Source organism: Narcine bancroftii, chromosome 4 (assembly GCF_036971445.1).
Source record: "Narcine bancroftii isolate sNarBan1 chromosome 4, sNarBan1.hap1, whole genome shotgun sequence".
NCBI classification, from domain to species: Eukaryota; Metazoa; Chordata; class Chondrichthyes; order Torpediniformes; family Narcinidae; genus Narcine; species Narcine bancroftii.
Genome location: NC_091472.1, coordinates 312339760 through 312364551, shown reverse-complemented (window position 1 = coordinate 312364551; position 24792 = coordinate 312339760). Strand labels below are relative to the sequence as shown.

The following is a 24792-nucleotide window of genomic DNA, read 5'->3' as shown; positions in this document are numbered from 1 at the left end:
ATACTATAAAGACTACCCCTCTTTAAGCTATATTAACATAAAGTAATAATTAGAAAAAGCAGGTAAGAGGATATTCAACATAGTTCTCTTTATTAATGATTATATTAAAAAATCTGTTTGAACACAACAAATTTGGAATTATTACAAAATTGTATCACAGTTTTGAGAATGATGCGTGTCTCCTTGCTTTAACGGGAATATTGGCTCCTACACCGGAATCCAGCAGGGTAGACAGGAGCACTAGCACAGAACCAACCACAGGAAAACCAAAGGCTGAACAATTTGAGAACTTGGGAGCATTTCCAGTCCTGTAAACAGTTCCTTACACAAAGGGGTTAAGGCAGGTGATACCAGCCCTTTATTGGAGAATAACCATATAGACTTTCAAAAGATACCAGAAAAGCTGGTGGGATAAAATTTAAAGCAGATATATACACGTTTAAACGTGTGAATTCAAACCTCATGAAAAACATTCGCCTTCTATTTAAAGCAAGACCATATTTTGCTCTCTAGCCTTTGAAATCTATAATTAACTAATTAATATGCAACCAAATATTCTTAAGAACAATTTATTTCAATTATTGCCATAATGGAAATCTATCTGTTGCCTTCATGGGAAGAAAACGAGCTCGAGTGAGGATCACTGATCATTCTGGCCATAATGAGCTCAGTATTATTATGTACCAAACAGATATCCCACAGGGCAACTATCTCCTTCTATTAGTGATCTTTGTACTGGACAGAGCTTGATCCCCAGTTCACTGGAATATTGTAAACACAAGTTAGATTACTACGAGAGGTTGGTGGCAGTAATGTCTCCAAATTTTCATCTTTTTTGATAAACTGTTTTTACGAAAACTTATTTGAGAGGGGTTAGCAGTAGAGAGAGCAGCTCGTAGCAATTCCAGCACGCCCGAAAGGCAACTTGTCACAGAAATGCCAGCAACACCAAACTCCAGACCATTATTGCTAAAGCTCCAGTAAACTTGCTTCCATTGGCAGAAGTGACAAAAAAAAGAGCAGCAAATCAAGCCAGGCAGAAAACAAGTCTTCTTTGGAAAGTCTTCTTCTACCCATCCTGTTTGTTTTCTCTGTGACATCTTGGAAAGATTTTTAATAAAATCTTCTTGTTTAACCCTTGCATTTGAAAGGGTCATTACAGCTAAAATGTTTGCCTTCTGTAAGCCATCAGAATTAGGGTTTTTGGACAAGCTGCCAAAAGGAAAACAAATAGAGGCACTTCACTATTCAAGGCACTTCCTATGCAGGCATACTTAGTGCTAGAAATTAAGCTTCAGGATTTCATATCTATTTTGTAAAGATGGAATGGAAGGAATAAATGGTCATGTGGTTATTTTCTACATTCAAGAACAAGGACAACTTCAATGTTAATTCTACTTGATGACTAGCTGGGAGAGTTTATCTATGCCATCACACTGATTTCCAATGACACGCAACTGCAAGATGGAGACAAGACCTAACGTTCGGTTGGGGTATAGGGAGGGAGGTGAGATCTGCTCATCAAAATCTCTTACACACCCACCTTTTGAAAGTGGGTCCATCTTAAATGCTCCCGTTGGGGTATTTCATAAATGGCATGGATGCAGAACCTGATGTCCAGCGGCCAACTGTAAAGCCATTCAGCATATTGCAAAATTGTTTCCTGAGGACAAGCAGTTTGTGTTTATCTGAATTTTATAGTCAGTGGACTTAGAAGTTTAGTGACCATTTAAGACCAGCTAAACAAGGAGAGGGGAGGATGGACCAGGGTGGGATATAGCAAGAAGTCGGTAAAATTTCTGCAGTTCCATAAGGCTCAGGTTCATAATTTGGTGAATGACTGGTGCAAAGTCAGTTCCCAAATCGAGGGAGGTTCTGTGCTTAACAAATGCATGCTGAGGAACAAGTTTCCACATCACAAAGGGCTGACTTCCCTGCTCCCCTTGCTCAGTTGAGGTAGACTTAGAAATCAAGCTCTCAGGAATCAACGATAAGCATTGCCACCAGAAGATGAGAACACCCCACTGGACAACCACCGTGGCAGCAGCTTGTCCAAATGACATCAGGATGATTGCTGAATATCTAACGGTTTTGCAGAAGCCTGGATACTTGATTCACCGTTGTTGTTTGTGCGTGAATCTTCGCTGTGAAGACAAAAAGCAAGATCCGTACCTCATGAAACAGTTCATTACATGTCCCTCTCCTTTCCTCATCCAATTCCAATCATTACTGCAAGGACAGATTAGAAAACAATAGCTGGATCCTTGTCAGCTAGGTAACGAATTTGTTTTGTTTGCATCAACTAGCATCCCCTATTACTCAACTATCCTTTGTTTAGGGAAATTATTCTCAACCTCTTTTTCCCACTCAACTATACCATAGGTGATCAGTGGTTAGTAAGGGATTACTTAAGGTGGTATGTGAGTGGAAAAAAAAGGTTGAAACCACTGGTTTAGGGAACAGATTAGGAGTACATACAAGAGTCAGGCTGTTAAACGATGGGAGTAAAAACACAATGCTGGAGAAACTCAGCAGGTTAAAGAGTGTCCTTTACATAGCAAAGATAAAACACATAACCGCCGTTTCAGACTTGAGCCCTTCGCCAAGGTATGGAAAAATGTCAGCAAACATTCGAACAAAAGAGTAAGGGGGAGAGGTGGTCGCAAAGGCAGGAGGTGATAGGTGGAGAAGAGAGGGAGAGGACAGCAGCGGGGAGGACGGATGGCTGGGTGAAGGAAGGGAGGAGAAACTGGAAAGGAAAAGGGAAGGGGGAAGGTAGAGGGGAGGAGATCAGGCAGCAGAAACGAGAAAAGTCGATGTTAATGTCATCTGGGTAGAGTGCTGAGATGGAAAATCAGGTGTTGTTCTTGGTAGGACAGTACATAAGGCCATGGACAGATATGTGAGTGTGGGAGTGTGACACAGGACTGAAATGGTTGGCTACTGGGAGGTCTCTGTCACTGGTGCGGATGGAACGAATGATGGGATCATCCATGACCGCGAGGAATGGCAGAGCAGACTCCATATCCATAGCTAAACTGATTTAATACATAAAGTGGGATAACCCAAAACCAGCAGCTTTTGGCTCAGCAGTAAATGAATCAGTCAGCTCTCTCGTTGCACTGTACAGCATCTCAGCTGAAACCCCAGGACAGCAATGAGGGAGTGGAGTATTTTGGATGAACCATGAAACTCATGTGTATCTGCCTTTTGTTTTGAGAATATAGATCTTAGGGCTTTATTTTGGAGGAGAAATCCTTTCAAGGCCTAACACACATCACAAAATGAACGTTAAAACAAATCACTTTCTTCCTTATCTTGCTGCCATTTGTGGGACGCTATGGGAGAAACACAGCTTTAAACAGTGACTGCACGTCGAGTGGGGAAGACATGTTTACAACAGTTACTGCGCATCAAAAGGTACCCTGCTGACAGAAGCACTTTGGGGCAGAGGCTTTAAAGAAAACTACAAAAAGTCCTGTTCACTGTCATAACTACTCCAGGGTTGAAAAAAAAGATGAAACATAGTAGGAAAACACCAAGAAACCGTCGGGATTCAACAGGTCAGGCAGCGTCCGTGGAGAGAAATGAACAGTCATCGTTTTTCAAAAAAGGGTTTCAACTCAAAGCGTTGACTGTTCATTTCCCTCCGTGGATGCAGCCTGATTAGAGTTCCTTCCAGCATCTGCAGTTTCTTGGGTGACTGAAATACAAATGGTTGGTATAAGTAAGACGCTCATTTTACCTTTTGAAAAAATACACTGCAGGCATGCTGTTCAAAAACAAAATTGTTTAAGTAAAATAACATTTAAAAAAAAGCTTTGAATTCAAATGGTAGCTGCCACCAATGTTTCCACTTGAAATGTATCCTCTGAAGTTCTTACCTCTCCAACAAAGGATTCAGATTACATATTCCATGTATGTCTATCGTCTGAGTCAAATTATTTTTGGGTGGATGCCACTGCAAAAAGAAAAAAAGTTCTCAGTTTTAACCAGGTTAAATTCAAAATCAATAGCTGAAATTATAGTACGTAGATGCCTTGATTGCACTATGTTCAAAGAGAGTTTATGATATTCTTGATTCAAGATTCCTTTCTTGTCACGTCACAGCACAAAACAGATATTACACAAAATGGCCTTCTGCCTGCTGTAAGGCAGAGTTGCCATTAGTGTTGCCTGGTGTCCCTTACAATAAGAGAGAAAGAAAGAAAAGAGAGTCCCTTCAGTTACTGAGTGTCCATGGATTTGTATTAAGCACTCTCACAGCCTCTGAAGTTGCACACACTCCTGTCCAATGCATTGGCATCCAAGCTCCAGATCCAAAGCTTCAACACAATCAGGAAGTCTTCAGCGCCTGAGGCCCTTCTTGCCTTCAGCAATCACTCAAATCCCGGCTCTGATACCTGGTTTCCATGAGCCAATCTCCAGCAGCTTGCAGTCTGTTGAGACTCCTTGAACGTTGACCGCAAGTCGCCACATCCTGTGTGGATCCTTCAGCCGCTGAGCCCCTCACTGGTCTGCTGCAGTGATCACTGTCATAGGGTTGTCTCCTATGCCTTCCTTATCAACAGGGGGTATTTCTCTCCATCTCTGGTGTCCTGCGTCGGTCTACTGCTCCCCGGAGTCTGCAACCCCTCATGATGTGCTGCCCAGCGCAAGTGCTACTATCTTGGGCACAGGCCACTGCGGTTGCAGAATTTTAATTACAAAAGCCGTCAGCTCCTTTGGCAGGCTGTTTAAAGATTGTACAGAGCCACTGGCATTAGGACTGAGCGGTTGAACCCTTGGGAATAGTGCTGTGTGTTCGCTCCCTGCTCTCTCAGGTCTGTACCAGCATGGTGCTATGGCAGTCCCACCATTTGTAGATCATGGGTTAAAACAAGAACTTTTGGAGGTAGGCTACTAGCATTGGCTGGAGGTGAGAGGTGGGAGATAAGAGATAAGAGCAGAGACAATACTGTGATTTAAGTTGCAGTAAAACATCCTTGTACATGTCACAGGAGAGTTGGACAAATTACTTTCAGGAGTGGCTTGGTAAAAGACATAGATAACGAGGACCATAAAAACAAAAGGGAGGTAGAGAAACGAAATTCCAGGGAAGAATTGCATGTCCTAAGGCCTTGACAGATGAAGGCACGCCAGTGGTGATAGTACTGGAGCAGAGACATCTCGGAGGGTTGCTTAGCTTGAGTTGGTGAGGATACTGTACCAGGTGCTGAAGACCAAGGACATGACCACCTGCTGTGAACGACTTCCTCTCTGAACACAAGTGCTGACTGTCAGGATATGGTATCCCTCGTGATTGTCACAGCAACTTTTTACCATATGTTCTGACTACCTGTACACAGGTGTAGGATTTTGCATATTCAGGTGTGCACTAAATTAGAAAGGCAAAACAAGTTCTACAGTGGAATCAGCAATTTGCAAAATGAGGCAAGCTCTGGATGAATCAGAGAATCCGCAACCTGCTGAGGGTGAGAACAAGGGTTTTTAACCCCAGGGAGCGAGATTTTTACAAGAAGATCAGGTACGACCTGTGGTAGGCCATCTCCGAAGCAAAGTGGCAATTCTGGAGAAAACTAGAGAAAGAGACAGATACACACCAGCTAAGGCAGGGAGTTCAGGCCATTACAGTCCACAAAGTGAAGGTGGACACTATAGATGGGTGAGATGCTTCACTATCCAATGAGCTAAACATCTTCTATGCCTGCTTTGAGAAGAACCAAACAGTGACTTCTAGAATCCCTGAAAAGACTGAGGACCCTGTGATAGTTGTTTCTGAGGGTGACGTCAGACCATTATTTAAGAGGGTGAAGGCGTCAGACCCTGATGGTGCATCTGGCAGGGTACTGAAAATCTGAGCCAACCAACCAGCCGGAGTGTTCACGTACATTTTCAACCTCTCAGTGTGGCAGTCAGAGGTTCCCATTAGCTTCAAAAGGACATCAATCATCCCGGTACCCAAGAAGAGTAGTGTGAATGCCTCAACGACTACCGCCCAGTGGCACTAACTTCTACTGTGATGAAATGCTTCGAGACTAGTCATGGTCAGGATTAACGCTTACCTAAGCAAATATCTTGATCAACTGCAATTCCCTATCATCATAATCGCTCCACAGCAGATGCAGTATCACTTACTCTTCACTCAGCCCTGGATCACCATTCATACAGCTGCTCTTCATAGACTACAGCTTGGCTTTCAATACCATTATTCTTTCAATGCTGGCCAAGAAGCTGCAAACTCTAGGCCTCCATATCCTCCTCTGCAACTGGATCCTTGATTTCTCATTGGAAGATCAGAGTCAGTACGAATTGGATACAACGGCTCCTCCTCCTCATCATCAACACAGGTGTTCCCCAAGGATGTGCGCTTAGCCCACTACTCTACTCATTATAAACCCTTGACTGTGTGGCCAGCAAAATTCAAATGCTATCTCCAAGTTTGCCGATGACACCACAGTTGTTGGCAGAATCACAAACGGCAATGAGGAAGCGTTCAGGAGGGAGGTAGATCAGCTCGTTGAATGGTGTAACGACAACAACCTTGCGCTCAATGTCATCAAAACCAAGATGATTGTGGATTTCAGGAGGAGGTCAGGGGAACACGACCCAGTCCTCATCGAGGGCTCAGTAGTGGAGAGGGTCAACATCTTCAAACTCCCGGGTGTCAACATCTCTGAGGATCTGTCCTGGAGCCTCCATGTTGATCCAATCACAAAGGCAGCTCGCCAGCGGCTATTCTTTGTGAAGTGTCTGAGGTGGTTTGGTATGTCACCGAAAACTCTCATAAACCTCTACAGGTGTACTGTGGAGAGCATTCTGGCTAGAAGCGCCAACTAGAAGGACAAGAAAAATCTCCAGAGGGTTGTTACTCAGCCTGAGACATTACAGGCACCAGACCTCTCCATCAAGGCAGTGTCTTAAATAAGGGAAGAGAATTTAAAAAAATTTTTTTAATGGAATAAGAGCAATGGATTACACATTGGATTCGATAAATTAGCTTTGTCCTGCTTTTCTGTCATAAATGGCATCAACGTCCACAAAAAATACCCTCCATAATTACACTTGGCCTGTTTCCTCCAATTTGTTGAACAAATGAGGAGATTAAAAAAAAGTTATTTACATTCAGAGAACCTCAGCAATTTTGAATATTCTTTAAATGAGGTAAAACATGGAAGTCTGCAGACACAGTGAATGAAGGAGAAACTCACCAGGTCAGTGTACTTTATAGAGCAAAGATACATAACCAAGGTTTCAGGATTGAGCCCTTCATCAAAGTATGACAAATCAAAGCAGGGGCCTGAATAAAATGGTGGGGGGGCGGGGGGGGGGGAGTGGCATGGTCCCAAAGGCAGGAGATAAATAGGTGAATAAGGGAAGGGGGAAATTGCTCTGTGAATGGAGCGGGAAGGGGGTGGCACCTGCCCAGATATTGCTCATAACTTGATGAAGGACTCAAGCCTGTAATGTTGGTTATGTATCTTTACCTTTGCAATTTAAAGTACACTGTTTGATCATACTTTTCTGATCATACTGCAGTTTTTGAAAATCATACATTCAATGTAATTCACAGAACGAGGTTCAGAATGAGGGAATGAAACCATCAGCTGGAGGAACTCAGTGAGACTATGAGCTGAAACCTTTATTTCAATTCAAATATCTATTGAATTTGGAAAGAGGAATTAGGTAATGTTTAACCAATCTTAGAGTTTTTATGAGGAGGTCACCATGAAAGTTGACGAAGGATAGGCTGTGGATGCTGTCTACAAGACAAGGTCTCGCATGGGAGGTTAGTCAGGAAGGTTGAGATGCTAAGTATTCATGGTGAAGTACTGAACTGGATTCAACAATGGTTGGACGGTAGAAGCCAGAAAGTAGTGGTGGATGATGCTTCTCAGACTGGAGGCCTGTGACTAGTGGTGTGCCCCAGGGATTGGTGCAGGAACCATTGTTGTTTGTCATCTATATCAAAGATCTGGATGATAATGTGGGGAAATTGGATCAGCAAGTTTGCAGGTGACACTAAGACTGGAGGCGTTGTGGAGAGTGAGGAAGGTTTTCAAAGCTTGCAGAGGGATCTGGACCAGCTGGAAAATTGGAATTTAAAGCAGACAAGTGTGAGGTGCTGCATTTTAGAAGCCAAACCAAGGACGGACATGCATGGTAAATGGTAGGCCACTGAGGAGTGCGGTAGGTTAGAGGGATCTGGGAATACAGATACATAATTCCCTGAAAGTGATATCAAAGATGGATAGGGTTGTAAAGAGAGCTTTTGGCATATTGGCCTTCAAGATCAAAGTACTGAGTATAGGAGTTGGGATGTTTTGGTGGGATTGTATAAGACATTGATGAGGCCAAATTTGGAGTATTGTATGCTGTTTTTGTCACCTAACTAGAGGAAAGGTATCAAGAGTGCAGAGATGATTTATTAGGATGTTGCCTGGACTTCAGGAACTGAGTTACAGGGAAAGATTAAACAGGTTAGGACTTTATTCCCTGAATCATCGAAGAATGAGGGGAGATTTGATCGAGGTATTTAAAATTATGAGGGTAAATATAGGTCGGCTTTTTCCACTGAGGGGAGGAGAGATACAAACCAGAGGACATGGATTTAGAGTGAAAGGGGAAAGGTTTAGGGAAACTTCTTCACACAGAGAGAGGTGGGAGTGTGGAATGAGCTCACAGCTGAGGAGGTGAACGAGGGCTCAATTTAAAAAATTTTGACAGGTACATGGATGGGAGGGGTATGGAAGGCTATTAACTGGGTGCATGTCAGTGGGACTAGGCAAAACAATGGTTCTACACACACTAAAAGGGACCTGTTTCTGTGCTGTGAAGTTCTATGGTTCTAAAATGACTGTCACAGCAACAGGAAAAGTAGAAGCAGTGGTTATTGGGAGGTTGAGAGAAGCAGATATTGTGATCCAGGGCTGGTAATGACTACTCAGGTGGTAGCAGAGTCAGGACTAATTACGGCTGTAGTGACTGTTTGTGCCAGATTCTATCTACCCTCCAGCACCTTCAGGAATGGCAGGAAGCAACAGGGAATGAACCTGATTTTAATGTTAAAATGCTAAAAACTTAGTTTAATCATTGCCATAATTAATCTTTTCACTTTGCTTTTACCATGGATTTATGTGAATTTTAGTGTAGCAGTGAGCACACAATGCAGTTACAGCACCGGCGACTTGGGTTCAAATGGGACACTCTATGTAAGTAGTTTGTATGTTCTCCCCGGGTGCTCTGGCTTCCCTCCCACTTTTCAAAACAATGCAGGCATTGTCGATTAATTGGGTGTAGTTGGGCAGCATGGGCCCGTGGGCTGGAAGGGCCTGTTACCGTGCTGCATTTAATTTAGACATACAGCACACAATAACAGATCATTTTGGCCCACGAGTCCATGCTGCCCAACTTACACCCAATTAACCTACACCTCCGGTACATTTTGAATAGTAGGAGGAAACCGGAGCCCCTGGTAAAAACCCACACAGACACGGGGAGAATGTACAAACTCCTTACAGACAGCATGGGATTCAAACCACGGTTCTGATTGCAGGCGCTGTAAAGGCGTTGTGCTAACTGCTATGCCAACTGTGCTGTCCTGTCTAAATTATAAAAAGTGACAAAAAACAGCAAATCTATCCTTCAGTTCCTCGTCCAGATCAACTATCAGCTTGGGAAAGGCAATTGGCTACAATCAAAGGTTGGCAGGTAGATATGAGTGCCCACATTTACACTGGACTTAGTTGGCTTTCAATATAAATTACCTGATGCAAGGATTGCAATATATTAGATGACTGGAGGCATGCATGAACACAGGTCATCCGCCCATACCTCGTTTCAACAAGCCGACCTCTCAGGTGTACGTGGTGCAACCAAGACATAGCAGAAAGGCAGCACCATTTCAACCAGATGGTACCAGATCCACTGCTGGACCTTGTCGGGAATGATTTCTTTATATATATAGATATATCTACATCTATATATAGATAGATATATATCTACATATATAGATAGATATATATCTATATCTATATATATATATATCCAGCTGGGCTAGAGGACAAGAACAGGGATAAGCAATGTGTTACATTTGGATACTCCATTTCCAACAGTTTGGAGATATTTAATTGGCCTGTACTGACAGCTGTTTTCTCTTCATAAAGGACACTCACCCATCAGTCACTTTTCTCCTATGGTCTCTGTCAAACATCTATGTACAATAATAAACATCCATCAAGGCATATCCTCAACCAAGTCAACAGACTCTCTTACAAAAATCCTTAACGTTAGAGACCAAAGATTGAACAATTAGTTTCTTTTGTAACACTCACGACATGTGTAGGATCAACGGATAATCCCAGGTGAACCTTTCTATAACTCAGTTCCTGCAACAACCGAATTCCTGTGGAAACAAAATGTTTAAAAAATAAATACTGCATGTTCTTAAAAATAAAAATCATTTATTGTCAAACTAATCTGTTCCCCTTCTCCAGATAGATCAGGTACGTCCCTTTGGAACTAGCCTTATTTGAATATTTGCTAGCTGATAGGTTCATGGGCCATAGATCAATGAAAAATTTAGGTTTTCTCCAGCTCAACTGAACAGGACTCTAGCAAGAGGTTACTGCAGCAGAAATCTTTTGGGAAATCACTGGCATGTGCATATTCAACTCAGTACTTGCTAGCTAGGACTTGGCAAGAGTTATTTAACACATCACCTGGCCATCATAGTAAAAGCATACAGATTTCAAGTAGAAGGAAATTGGATCTCTGTTACATCTTCCCAATTCAGAAAGGTACCATTAAGAATATCACGAAGTTTGCACTGCATATTCCCCAACAAGTCTGGCCAATGAGTGATATCCCAATCAAATGAAAAAAACTCCATGAGTACAGAGTGAAACAAGAAAGTTTGCAGATGTTGTGATGGTAGTTAATACATAAAAGTGCTGGAGAAACTAGCTGATCCTGTAGTGTCCATTAGAGGCAAATACATTTTCGGGCCTGTGCCATGAGTTAAGGAATGAGCAAAAAAAACTGGCTGACATCTGAATAATGACTGGAGAAGGAGGGAACAAGGATCAGGGGGAGGAGCACAGGTCAACCGCCAAGAGGCCACAGGTGGACATGGGCAAGAGAGAGAAGTTATAAACTGATCGGGGTGGGGGGGGGGGGGGGGGGGAGTGTGCGGTGGTAGAGTTGGAGGAAAGAAGACTGAGGGATAAGAAAGGAGACATGGGGATGGAAAAGAGAGACTTTTCTTTCTTCGGGAGTGGGGGGGGGGGGGGGGCTAAAATCTGAAAAGTTAGTTAATGCCATCAGATTGGAGGGTGCCCAGATGGAAATCAAATGTTGTTCCTCCAATTTGCGGGTGGTCTCCATCTGGCAGTGCATGAGATGATGGAGACTTGTCGGCATGGGAATGGGGCAGGAAAATGAAATGAGCTGCCACTGGGAGATCCCCGATTTTACAGTAGACATAGGGAGGGTGCTCAATGAAGCAATCTCCCAGTCTCTCCGATGTAAAGGAGTGCCAGATGGTTAAAGTGCTCACCTGCAGTTGGTTTACAAGCTCTAGGAAAATAGTTTGGCACAGACTAGAAGGGCCAGAAGCCTGTTTCTATGCTGTGTAATGTTCTATGGTTCTATGACATTGACCAAGTAATAACGAGAAACCAGGATTTATTTCCATGTTGAATGCAAATGCTAGTACTCCTCTTGAGCCCATTATCTTTGGCTTTTAAAGTAGTGGAAGATGCCGTTGAAGAGCCTGCCCTACATTTTACACTTTCTCTTTGTTTCAGAGGTCAAGATTCAGTAACATTTTGTACTACCTGGCTGCCTGCTCCGACCATACTTCTGCTCCCACAGGTCAAGCAAGATGTTAAAGTACCGGGGCTGCTCAAAGAATCGGAGATAGCGCGAGGAGAACAGGCAGGGGAAGATCCGCTCAAACTGCCCCTGACGATTGTACTCGTCTTCCGATTCCATTAACATCTGAATGTCTTCAGGGGTGAGAATGTCCAACAGAGAGGAATAGAAATCCTGAAAGACAAGGATATGAAATTCAAAAGATCACCTTCCTGTCTTCAAATAAAAATTACACAGATCTGCTGATCATCTGCAATACAGACTATTGTTTAGAAAACAAACCCTCCAAGTCTGCATACCTTGAGTAGAGTCTTAACAATCACATGCGACGGAAGATGATTTAATTGGATGGAGATAGAGCAAACGCTGATCAAAAATACAATTTGACACTTTCCACTCTTCCTCATGTTAGAATGGAGACTGTGGTATTGTCTATTCTAATACAGACTACACCACTTTTCCTTTCTACAAGCAAAACCCCAATAATTCAGGATCCAACTGTTTAGAAATCCTGATGGACCAGCATTGGGCTCACTCATTGGCCTAGAACATGAATTTAAGGTCTGCGGTGCGCCTGGAGCGCAGGTTGGAAGTGTGAATAGTGGGTAGGCTTGAACTGGGGTCCGGAGTGTGTGTATATTTTCCACTCCCTTTACCAGATTCACTTGAAAATTTATTATACTATGTTTGCAATTTAAAAAAAAATGAAATACATGTGTTTGGCATATCCAGCACAGTGTCGAGACCACAAACCTAGCCAAACTCTGGATAATATCCAAACATCTGGAAAATCTGCTAGTTTAGCAATGATACAAGTCAGGAGAATTTAAAAAATGATGATTATTCAATGAGTGTAAATGTGAGACTGATGGTTAGCATGGAATCAGTGGGCCAAAGGGCCTCTGTCTAAACCAAGAGAAACATGATAGGCTGCAGAAGCTGTGATTGTAGTAAAAACACCGAAATGCTGGAAGAACTTAGCTGGTTTATTCAGTATCTAGGATCTTTTTGACAAAAAGATATTGCTGATGTTTCGGGCATGAGCCCTTCTTCTTCAAGGAGGAAAATCAGAAAAGGAAGAAGGAGGATAGAACAGAAAGTCTCAGAATTCAAACAGTGGGGAAGGAATCCAAATGTAACCGGATATCCATATAACAATGACAGTACGGAAACAGGCCATCTCAGCCCCTCTAGTCTGCACCGATTTAAGTGCCCAACAAAAGGTGTTAATTGGATGTGATAAGGGTCGAGGTGTATGCCACACTGAGACCACCCATAAATTGGAGGAACACCACCATATTCCAACCGGGCACTCTACAACATGATGGCATTAATATCGACTTCTCTGTCTTTCGTTAAAAAATCCCCACTTCCCCGTCATCTCTTCACTGCCTGTCTCATTTTACAGATATGATAAATTGCACCTCGACCCTTTTTGTCAAAAATATCCTTGATGCTGAATAAACAGCTGATTTCCTCTAGCATTTTGGTGTTTTTACTCCTCTGTCTAAACTGTACTTCTCTGGGTGCAGATTTTTGAACTTTTACTGTAATTTTCAAAAATCCATGGTCACCTTAACGGCATTTCCAAATTTCTGCTCTTTCAATCATACCTAACAAAATGTTACGCAATTATTTTAATAACGCTCGACTGAGGCAGTGTGAAAGGATCTTTCTTAAACCACACCCAACTGACTGAGAGTTATGTTAACTTGCTGTGAGATACAGGCTCCTCTCAGCTTCAACCTCATTAGCTGACATCCCGCTGCCAGTAAGTGGTTTGATACTGGAAATAATTACAAAGATTTTGTACAGGTGATGGGGAATGAATTTCAATATGTGTCAACCACAATTGGTCTGCTTGAATGAACTGTTCTTAGCATATCCAGTCTGACCAACAAGAACCTGGGGTGATAGTGATGGTCTGGCTGTAGTATACGACAATCCTATTCTTTTACCTGTTCTTTACCATGACCACCTGGGTCCTCCAAGGGCTATTGCTGGCCTCGATGATGCCCTCGCCCGATAAGCACTGAACCTCTGGTTTAATGAACGCCTGTCAGCTGCACAGTACCACCTACTCTTGGTGGCCACCAACTTACAATCAGGGGTGAGATTGGCGAACAGCGGCGGGGTGCGAGCGGGGTCAACCTTGAGGGTCGAGAGGTCACAGGTTGCCGAATCACAAAATGACTTTCTGAAGATGGCACTGGAAATCCAGCCCCAGTAGTAAAGGGGCATAGACTTGTGGCGTAATGAGCAGTCTGAAGCAGTCAGGGTCACTACATCGGACCTATGGATGGCTGCCGTGTATGATTTAGTCGTGAGTAATATTCTGTGTTTGGCGGGCTGTACTTTAAGAGACAGTCATTTAGTGGTATCGGGGTGGATAAAACTTTCTGTACTCCCACTATCGAATAACACGCCCGTTTACCTGGACATCCATCATGGACCTGGCGAGTTTGGCAAAAATAAATCATATTTATTTATTAAATTATGTCATTTTCTCTAAAGGAGTACAACTCTGAATTTTCCATACCCAAATGTGAGTCTGATTTCCAAGTAGTTGCAATGCATTTTCTTTCCACTGCTCGTGCAATTTTAACAAATTCCATTTGATATATTGATCATTTTAATTTATTTTCCCCCATAAAAATAAATCTGGATTTTGCATAAGTTCTACATTTGTAGCCTGCTTTAAAAAGTTCCCTAAACCTACCCAGAGCTGTCTTACTTTGGGACATGACCATGCTAAATGCAAGAAAGTCCCCACCTCTAGACCACATCTAAAACATTGAACCAATATATCTGATTTCATTCTATTCAATTTTTGCGGTGTAGAGTATAACTGGTGTAAACAAAAATTATACTGAACTAATCTATACCTTCCATTGATAGCATCAATGTACCATCTCAACATAGTTCTGACCATCTTTGTTCATTAATTATAATGTTCAAATCCATCTCCCACCTTTGTTTAGATTTATAAATTCCATGTTTATGGGTTCCTGTTTGTAATAAAAGATACATTATGGAAATATATTTTTTAATATTGTCCTTTCTAATGAGATTTACACTTTCCTACAAATAGTTGAACCTAGTTTTTCTCTTAAATATCCTCTCAATTGGAAATAACAGAAGAGAGTATTATCAGATGCCCCATATTTATCCCTTAATTGTTGAAACGACATTAATTAATCTTGCTCATAACTGTAGTATAACGGTAGTAGTGAGCAGATACTTCAGGGGTACCAATTAAGATCTCTTGGTACTTCACAAAATACAAGTTTAAGAAATGGACAGTTGACTTACATTGGATGGTGACTTCTGACTCAGGTAATAGACCCGCTTCAACTTCTCATCTGCTGTAAGTTCTCTGCTTTTTCGCCCGGTTGCTGAGGTACTGTGGAGCAAAATAAAAACATTTTGAACAGATGAATGAGATAAATGCCAATAAACAGAACATTTAATCACATCATTTGTGCCCTCCCAAGTTAGCGACAGGAATGTTAAGAATAGAGTCCCTTCATCCTGCTGTTACACCACATACCAAGCCCCAATATCCACCTCAATGTTTACTTCATCTCAAAACCTCTCTAGGAGAGATTAGCATGGTGAACTCTGCCCATCAACAGATAGCAGCAATGATGATTTTTACATTAATATCTGGTTCATTTGGGTTCAAATAAAGACAAAAAGAAATTCTCATGGGGCACAGGCAGCTATATTAATATCAACATTTATGCCTGCTGGAATGAATCTCAGTGCAAAGCATGAAAGTTCTGACAGGAAAATACGGACTGAATTACATACAGCACACAAACAAGCCCTTCAACCCAGCATATCTACTCCAAACAAAACATCAGATTAAACTAAACCTCTTGTCTACATATGATAGATATCCTGCATTCCCTGCACATATCTAAAAGATTCATAACCATTATCTTTCTCTTCTTCATTATCCCATTTTCAGGCACATACTACTCACTGTGTAAAAAAAAATTGCACTGGATATCTCTTTTAAACGTTGCTTTAAGAGGGGAACAAGATTGCTGGACTCCACAACCAGTCCGTGCAAACGTGGGCATGGTTGAAAGGCTGTTACGGTGGTGCAAGAGTAACAACCTGAGTGTCAATGTGGACAAGACAAAGGAGATGACGGTGGACTTCAGAGGACGAAGGACCACTCCCCACTATTATCGTAGAGAGAGTGCACAGCACAAAGTTCCTTCACATCCATTTAAAGGACGACCTGTCCTGGACCCACAACACCACTTCATTAGTCAGGAAGGCACAACAGAGCAAGGCTACCGGCCACCATTTTTACAACGTTCTACAAGAGCGCAATAGAAAGTGTCCTGTCTGGCTGTATCACAGTGTGGTACGGTAGCCGCAAAGCACCAGATCAGAGGTCAGTATGGAGGGTGATTAAAACCATTGAGAAAATCACTGGGGTCTCCCTTCCTTTTATCAATGATATCTACAGGGAATGGTGCTTAAAGAGGGCTCAGACAATCATTGAGGATCCTGACCATCCAGCACACAGTATCTTTGAGACACATTACCTTCAAGGAAGAGGTAAAGGAGCATTAAAACTAGGACTCCCAAGCTGGGAAACAGCTTCTTCCCACAGGCGGTGAGACTACTGACCAATCCTAGTGTTACATCATAGACCAGCAGCAATAGAAATTCACTAGGGATAATGATATCTTCAAAACAATAATTTTTTATTAATAATCTTACTTAACTCTGTGTGTGTGTGTGTGTGTGTGTGTGTGTGTGTGGGTGGGGGGGGGGGAGGGGAGGGAAGGGGGAACTACCCTAACTATTACAGCTTAGGCACAATTCTGAAAAGTCGATTCAAAGTTTAGTCTTACAAATCTTGTGTTGAAAGTTCAGAAGTGATTATGAAGTAATTGAAACTCCGAATCATCAGGACTTCTCAAAACTCATAAATTCTTGTCAAGTTGCTTTCAGAGAAATGTTTCTTCATTCAAATGATTTGTCACAACTTCCTCCTTTCTTGTGTAGGGGTTACGAAGCTTGTGACCTCCATGATTCTTTCACAGACCCAGGGAAGGGTTACACGAAGCAACCATCAAAATGGGCAAGATACAGATATGGGTCAGTCAGAAGTGACTATTACAATGACCACAGTAGCAAAGAGAAGCAACCAAAGTGGCCATCTTCCTTCAAAGTCACTTGAATACTGATTCCCTTGAACGCTTTCTGATGAATAAAAATGCTTGCTTCAAGTGTCTGAATTACATGACTGGCTTGAGCAATTCTGGTTCTTTCGCTTCATTTTCCCAAAAGCACAAGTCAACAAGCAGATGGCTCCTTCTGTTTAAACAGATGTCCTTAGCAAACATCCAGTGTTTTAGAATTTCGATGGAACCATAAACAAGCTGCTTTATGCCTTTGAAGTAACAGATAGCCTGTCTCCAGAATGTTGTTACCGGAGTCTTTCCCCATTCCAAACCCCACACTCTCTTTAAAATATAATATAAAAATACAGATAAAAAAATAACATAAGCCTGTCACACCTAGAAAACCATAAATTATTTTTATATATATTTATTTTGGGTTGCTATGTATGTGCCTATCTATACAGTACGTAACAATCAGTTGACAATAAACTTGAACTTAGGGATGAAAACAGATGGCAACAAGATCTGCTTCAGCGAACACTTTGCCAACAGATGATCACAAAAAAAGACGCTACCTTTTTGTGATATTTGGAGTTACGTCCTCTTTTTGAGGAATAATGAATCCGGCCAGATTCAGAAGATCACTAACCATCTGCCCCTTGATGTTAACATCCAATGCGGAATTTGAATGTAAGCTGCGTGAAGAGATCAAGACGATTGGAAGTTACAACGGCTCAATATCAAAGCAGGGGTAAAACACAGGATTCTGTTGACACCGCGGTTAAATGAAAAAGCACACAAATGCTGGAGAAACTCAGCAGGTCAAACAGTGCCTTTATGTAGCAAAGGTGACGATACATCACCAAAGTTTCGGGCTTGAGCCCTTGGTGATGTATCTTTTGTACATAAGGCACTGTTTGACCTGCTGAGTTTCTCCAGCATTTGTGTGTTTTCTCAGTAACAAAGCAGAGATTTGCTCATACAAATTGTTGATTTTCATAAATATTTTAAGCTGCAGAGCTTTTGAAAACTATCTCAATTAAATTACTCTTAAAACAAGCCTTTTACAAGAGAGCAGGAGGCTGAGGGGTAACCTTGTAGAGGCATGAAAAATCGTGATGGAAATTGACAAGGTAAATACTCTTTTTCCCAGGGTAAGTGAACCTAAAACTGGAGGGCACAGATACAAGGTGAAGGAAAAGATTTAAAAGTTACCCAAGGGGCACCTTGTTCTCACAAAGGGTGGCAGATTCATGGAACGAACCACCAGAGGAAATGGACAATTACAACTTTTAGAAGTAACATGAGAGGGAGCTTCTTCACTCAAGAGAGTGGGGGCTGAGTGGAATGACCTTCCGGAAGAGGTGGTTGCAGCAGGGTCAATTTTGTCATTTAAGGTTGGATAAGTGCATGGATGTGAGGGGATTGGAGGATTATGGGCAGGGTGCAGGTAAGTGGGACGAGAGGAGATCACTTAGATCAGAGCGGACTAGAGGGGCCGAGATGGCCTGTTTCCGTACTGTAATTGTTATATAGTATATGGATAGGAAAGATAGAGGGAGTAAAACACAAAAGTCTGCAGATGCCATGATTGAAGGAAAACACAATGCTGGATAAACTCATCAGGACGAACAGTGTATTTTATATATAGTCAACATTTCAGGATTTGATGAAGGGCTCAAGCCCGAAAGGTTGGTTACGTATCTTTATCTTTGCTATACAAAGTACACCGTTTGACCTGTTCAGTTTCTCCAGCGTTGTGTTTTTACTAATAAGATTAAAAGGGATATGGGCAAAACACAAGCAAATGGAATAACTTGGTCAGCACAGGACTGTTTCCATGCTGTACAACTTGAGCACTCCAGGAATATAAAGGAAAATACTGAACCGCTGAAACAAAATGCTGGAAAATTGCAAATCAAGAGGCAAAATCTGATAAGAGATAATAGAATTAATAGCTCAGAACCTCCATCTGAAGAATGGTTTGCATGGTTGTGAGAATGTAACTGTTTTTCAGAGGAAGAAAATATGCAGCACAGATTCCACTCAGAGATTTGGATCATAAATTTCCCAATTTGATGTCTATTAACAAACCATTATTCAAGAAGAATTTCAAAATTTACTACAACTAAGGAAATATAATTTGGGAAATTAGATTCAATGCAATTCAAAAATAAAGAGGGGACTGATTTTGATAGAATAGAGAGAAGGTGCACAAGAGTGGTAAGATTGAAAAGGTAGAACAGGCTGACTAGGAGTCCTTATGATATGTGTTTGAGTAAAACAAGGATTTATAAATTGAGCAGAATGCAAAAAAAAGTTTTATATATAAAAGAAATAAATTGGCAGTAGCCAAGTTGTACTATTGCATTTTTTTTAAATATAAAAATGCTGTGGTTGAGAATAGTATCAGTGATTTAAGATGTCTGTTAGATCGGGACTGGAGAAAATGAGATTCTTTGACGGAGGTGTTCATCCATTTTGTTGGACTTAAAAAGTTGCGAACAAATCATTGTCCAAGTGCTTTCTTGCACCTCCTGGTGGCCAGTTTACAAAAGACATTTCTGATACATGAAGAACACTATTCCCTCTGATTTTTAATCTTAGCTGTAATACACCTAGTTCATTAGTCCCTATGAAACAGTGCAATTTGGACAACAGTGTTACCATTCATTTTATTCAATCTCCTCTGCTTAGGTGACATTCAGCAAAAGCCCAAAAGGGCAGCAGGGTTAATGTAACGTTGAGCATAATGCTATTGTAGGGGCAGTACCAGGATCAATCTGCTGTTGTCTGCTCGGAGTTTGAGCACGTGGGTTTCCTCCCACGTGTATTTTGGCCGCGTGAGCCTGTTACTATTGCTGCATCCACAAATTAAAATGAAATAATCATGAAGGGGTGAAAAAAAATGCAAACAGAATGGCACGAAGTTGAGTGAAAGGCAAGCTTGTGAGTAAAGAATTGGTAGAACTTTCAAGAGAATGGAATCAAATATGCTTCCTACAGACAATCTCAGACACAGTCAAATAAATGTTCAGATGGTTGAATACTTTTACCTTGGTGAGATATTGACTTCCAGGACCCACATTTTCAAGTTCTCATCAAGCATTATATCAAATCCAAAGAGTTCATGGCAGGTGTAACGATTTCTTACATACAAGTTCATCTGGCTGTTCACATAAGACTCGGAGCTGCAAGGTTTAAAAAGTACAAATAAAACTGTAAACCAGTTGTATAGATTAAATTTAAAAACTCGTTAACAATATTTATGAAATTTCTGTACAAATTAAATTGCAATTGGTTATTTTCTCTTGTGTAATCACGCTGTGGAAATATTACTCCTAAAAATGTCACCTACCTTTTAAGCCCAATCCAGAAAATGTCATCCAGTTAGATCGCGTCATTAAAAACTAAAGTCATCAGGGAAAAAAAAGCTTGCATAAACAAAGAATCCTTGCAACCCACTGAATAACCAACGTCTTCAACTCTTGCTGAAGAACTTTGGGCAGGCAATTTGAGAACAGCCATTACAGTGAAATTCCAATCATCTGTATCTCATTGTTTTGGAAATCTTGATAGTTTGGTACTTGACTCATTCTCTACACACCCTTTTTTGGTTTAAGGCTCTACATCAGCCCTGAGACTGCAGAGGGGGAAATGGATTGTATTGGGGGTTGGGGGAAAGAGGGAGGAAGGAACTGGCCAGGAATGAGGGCATCCAGATGAGAAGGCATTGATGGGTAGATGAAGCCATGCCAGGAAGTGCACATTCTCCTCCCTCCAGCCGTTTGACCCAATTTCTTTGCCTTCCCCCACCTGGCTCCATTTGCCCGTCACAGAGGCTAGAGACAACAGCTGAGAGAAGTGTTTGATCAGGACATGAGGACTAAGATGTTCCTCCTTAATAAAATTGAATAGAGCTAAAGACGGACTTTGATTCAAGGCTCATCCAGAACCAGTACTTCAAATAACGTAGTATTACTCTATTATTGCCCTAAAAGGCTGGCCTTTGATCTCGTTCCCCAGATTTGAACCTTCAGTCTTCAAAACAATCACCCTCTGAACCAATTAACTCAATTAAAATGAAAGTATGAGGTAACAACTACCATCTCTAATAAAGAAAAATAGCTCAAGGCTTTTCAAGAATATGATATGATACATGAATCTGGTTCCATCTTAGACTAAAGTGGGCACTGATTTCAATAGCTAGGTGATGAAACTGTCAGAGACCAAAGGACAAAACTTTGGCTTTCCCAATCTTGCACAACTTGCTAAAAGAGAAGGCACACTCCAAGAAAGAGAATCCTTACAGGGTTTGCTGTAAATTAGCAGAAAGTAGGAAAACTTGCACACAAACTTGGCCATATATTCCCTGCTTTTATGCAACTATTCTTACAAACTCACTCACGCTATGATGGTTTTGATTATCACATCCTTCATTTGCTCCCGTAGTTGTTCTGTCTTCATTCCCTTTTGATTCAGATACAGCCACAGTGCCTTAAGGCTCCTAGAAAGAGGTGAAACAGCAATATGTGCTACCATAGAACAATAGAGCACCACAGTAAGCCCTTGTCTGTGCTCAACAGGATTCCAAAACTAAATTAAGGCTTTGCTGCATGAACATGATGCATATCCCTTTATTCTCTGCACATTCATTTACCGATATCTTCTATCTCGAAGCCTATGAAAGCCTCCTATTGTATCTGATTCCTCGATAACACAAGGCGGACCGTTCCAGGCACTTACCGTTCCACGCATAAACACCAAATCTGGGTTTTAAAAAGGTGAAGCACAAGAGGAAAAAGTTTAAATCTTCAAATGACTAGCACAATAGAAGACAAGGAAAGGAAATAAAAATGAATAATCTCAGTATTGATAAAAGAGTTAACAGATGCACAAGAAACAGGAAGTGATGGAGATACGGAGAACATAAAGTGCCTGGTTTGACGGGTAGTCATTTATAATGAAGTGGTTCAAGAGTCTGTTAAATCCTCCTATTGTACCAGCCTCCACCACCATGGGCAATGAATTCTAGGCACCTGCTATTCTGTGCAAAACAATAAAACCTGACCCCTATACTCTCCCTTATACTTTCCTTCCCTCACCTTGCTTAGACACCCTCCGATAATTGCTAATCTCGTCTCGCGAAAATGGAGCTGGCCTTCCATCTATGCCAAGTTTAAGTCCTGATTTAGCTGCATTTATTCAGGCGAATGGATAGTCCAAACTATTGCTGGAGAAACTCAGTAGGTGCCATAGGGAGGCAAAGATATATAACCAACGTTTTGGGCTGAGCCCTTTCCTCAAGGAATGACATTGTGGGACCTGCTGAGTTTCTCCAGCAATTTTGTGCATTTACTGCAATCATAGCATCCACAGACTTTCTTGTTTGATTTCAAATGGATAGTTCCCGAACAGGATCCTGTATTATGTAAATTGGTCCAATAAGGGGGCAGCACTCTTAGTGTCGCGGTTAGCGCAATGCTGTTACAGCACCAGTAATCTGGATCAGGGTTCGAATCCCATGTTCTCTGTAAGGAGTTTGTACGTTCTCCCTGTGTTTTCATGGGTATTCCCTGAGGCCACTGGTTTCCTCCCACCATTCAAAATGTACCGGGGGTTGTAGATCAATTGGGAGTAATTAGGCGCATGGGATCATGGGCTGAAAGGGCCTGTTACCGCTCTGAATGTCTAAAATCAAACTACTTACCACTTATGACCTTGACAGAGCTTTCCATCACAGTTGGGCTTATATTCTGCATTTAGTTTATTTACACTGTAGTTTGTGAGATGCATAAATTTGTTACTGAGACTCTTCATGGAAGATGAATACCTGATCAGTAAAACAAAAAGACAAATGTAATGGCTGCATGGAGAAAAGGTGTCCAAACAACACAGGCAAATACTATCCAGTGATTAGTGACTAGGATTGTACTTTGGATATTCAATTGACTGATTGGTTCTTGAGAAATGTTACATTCAATTGAATGGCAACTTCCTGAGTTTTAGAGATACAGTAAAACCTCTATGGGGCTTGCTAGATGCCAGATAAGTGAATCTTCTGGTTGCTTGAGATTGTGCATTACATGATTGGCAAACTAATGGCGAGGCGCGCCAATTTTAAACTTCCCTATGTTTCACCGATTTATTTTCTGTGATTTTTTTTGCCAGTTGTTTGAACAGGGATTTTACTATTCTTGCTTCATGCAGGACAGTAATGCAATATGCTCCACATATCTTCCCTTAAGAACAAAACCAGTAAGAACTAGATACATAATGAATGTTTTGGGCCTGAACCCTTATTAACCTTGATAACCCAATCAATGGAATGAAAAACCAGCTAGGAGAAGATAGCTGGATGACCTGACAATAGGCTGTCACAAGACAGCATAGTGGCACGGAGAGCAGAACTGCTGCTTCACTGCTCCAGTAAGCTCGCTTTAAATGTGATCTTTGTGTTGGGTTTGCACTCTCTTTCAATAAGCACATCCGGAAGAGAGCATTCCAAAGGTGCATCACCTTGAGTGAAGAAACTGTCCACTGATCAAGAGACCCAAGTCTGGAGAAACTTCCCTCCTGCCTGTGAAGGCTCTTAAAACTGTAGGTTTTCATCATTTTGTCATTTTATCCTTTTGCCACTTTATTTTAACCCTTTCTTGTTGCACAAGACTACATAGCCCGCTTCCAAATTGATTTATTCAAGGTAGGGATCTAGAAATCTACCTCATATGCATTCCAGAAAATTATCTACCACTAATAGCTAATACCACTTTTATTTGTCCAGTCTACATCAATTGAAGTCTTCCACGAGACGAGCTTGTAGGAACCAGGATTAAGGAGGGTGCTGATGGCAGGCATGGCTACCAAAGGCCCACATGTTAACAGCTCCCTAATTGTATTGGGGGCTCAGAGGCAGAGGGTGACTTGGATGCCTCAAACTCAGGTTCACCACTGGAACAGACAGGAGGCCGTTATGGAAGCATGGGAGGTAGTGGGATCCACGAACACTCGATACCTCTGAAGGGACTCTCTTTTGCCTCTTTCTGTTCTCAGTAGGGGCGCCCGACTAGTGGCAAAAGTTAGCAAATTTGATATATTTATGTACATGACAATAAAGAAGTATTAATCTTGATTACTATATTTCCATTTCAAATACTGTTCCTCTAATTACTTCGTTACCCTGCATGCTACATCTCAACTACTGTTCAGGCCTCCAAATGATTTCTAATAATTTTTTTCTGCCCCTAATAATAAACATACAATTTTTAATTAAACATTAAAAATATTCATGTACCCCACATAAATAGGCAATGATTGTAACTTCTCAGATGACTTGCTCACCTTCTTCTATCCAGTATTTTATCACCTCCTCACCCCTTTCCAGTCTTTCTCTCTCGCTCTCTACCCTACCCCCAATTTGGAAGCTGGCTATTGCCCCTTGCCACTTTTGCTTCATAAAGCTGACTGATCATTTCTACCCAGAGATGTTGCCTGGTCCACCGAGTTCTCCAGCTTCTCATTGTTTGCTCAAAATTGGTGAACCTGAAGCTTTATTTATTTGGTGGTGAGGGACAGGAGAGTGTTGGGCATGAAAGAGGGCTCGTCACTTGAACTTCTGCCACGTCTTTGAGATAAAACATGCAAATAACTAAAATATTTCAGCTCATCAACATACCAATACAATTAACAATTACACAACTCAAAGCGTAGATCAGCATGCCATTTATCAAAAGCATTAGTAGACCATGAGACGTACAATACAATCCTT

The 24792-nt window shown here is 41.6% G+C and overlaps 2 protein-coding genes across 7 annotated transcripts in view; both read right to left on the bottom strand.

Annotated features, from left to right (window-relative positions):
* Positions 1 to 1621, bottom strand: part of LOC138762255 (5'-AMP-activated protein kinase subunit gamma-1-like) — a 56078-nt gene extending 54457 nt beyond the window's left edge. The window contains exon 1 of the mRNA XM_069935930.1: positions 1544 to 1621. The gene's annotated coding sequence lies outside the window, so the exon portion shown is untranslated. The remainder of the gene's footprint in view (positions 1 to 1543) is intronic.
* The window catches only part of ttll4 (tubulin tyrosine ligase-like family, member 4), a 75896-nt gene continuing 51657 nt past the window's right edge, over positions 554 to 24792 (bottom strand). For 4 of the 6 annotated variants that reach the window (XM_069935924.1, XM_069935927.1, XM_069935928.1 and 1 more), the window contains 9 exons: positions 22735 to 22857; positions 21433 to 21531; positions 20081 to 20215; positions 17600 to 17719; positions 15187 to 15277; positions 11838 to 12048; positions 10335 to 10405; positions 3885 to 3961; positions 554 to 2144 (listed from right to left, as the gene is read on the bottom strand). In XM_069935924.1, the coding sequence (XP_069792025.1) occupies positions 2063 to 2144; positions 3885 to 3961; positions 10335 to 10405; positions 11838 to 12048; positions 15187 to 15277; positions 17600 to 17719; positions 20081 to 20215; positions 21433 to 21531; positions 22735 to 22857 (1009 nt within the window). In that variant the 3' untranslated portion in view covers positions 554 to 2062. Of the gene's footprint in view, positions 2145 to 3884; positions 3962 to 10175; positions 10214 to 10334; positions 10406 to 11837; positions 12049 to 15186; positions 15278 to 17599; positions 17720 to 20080; positions 20216 to 21432; positions 21532 to 22734; positions 22858 to 24792 lie in introns of all 6 variants that reach the window. The other 2 variants (XR_011356860.1, XM_069935926.1) reach the window with 2 other exon arrangements.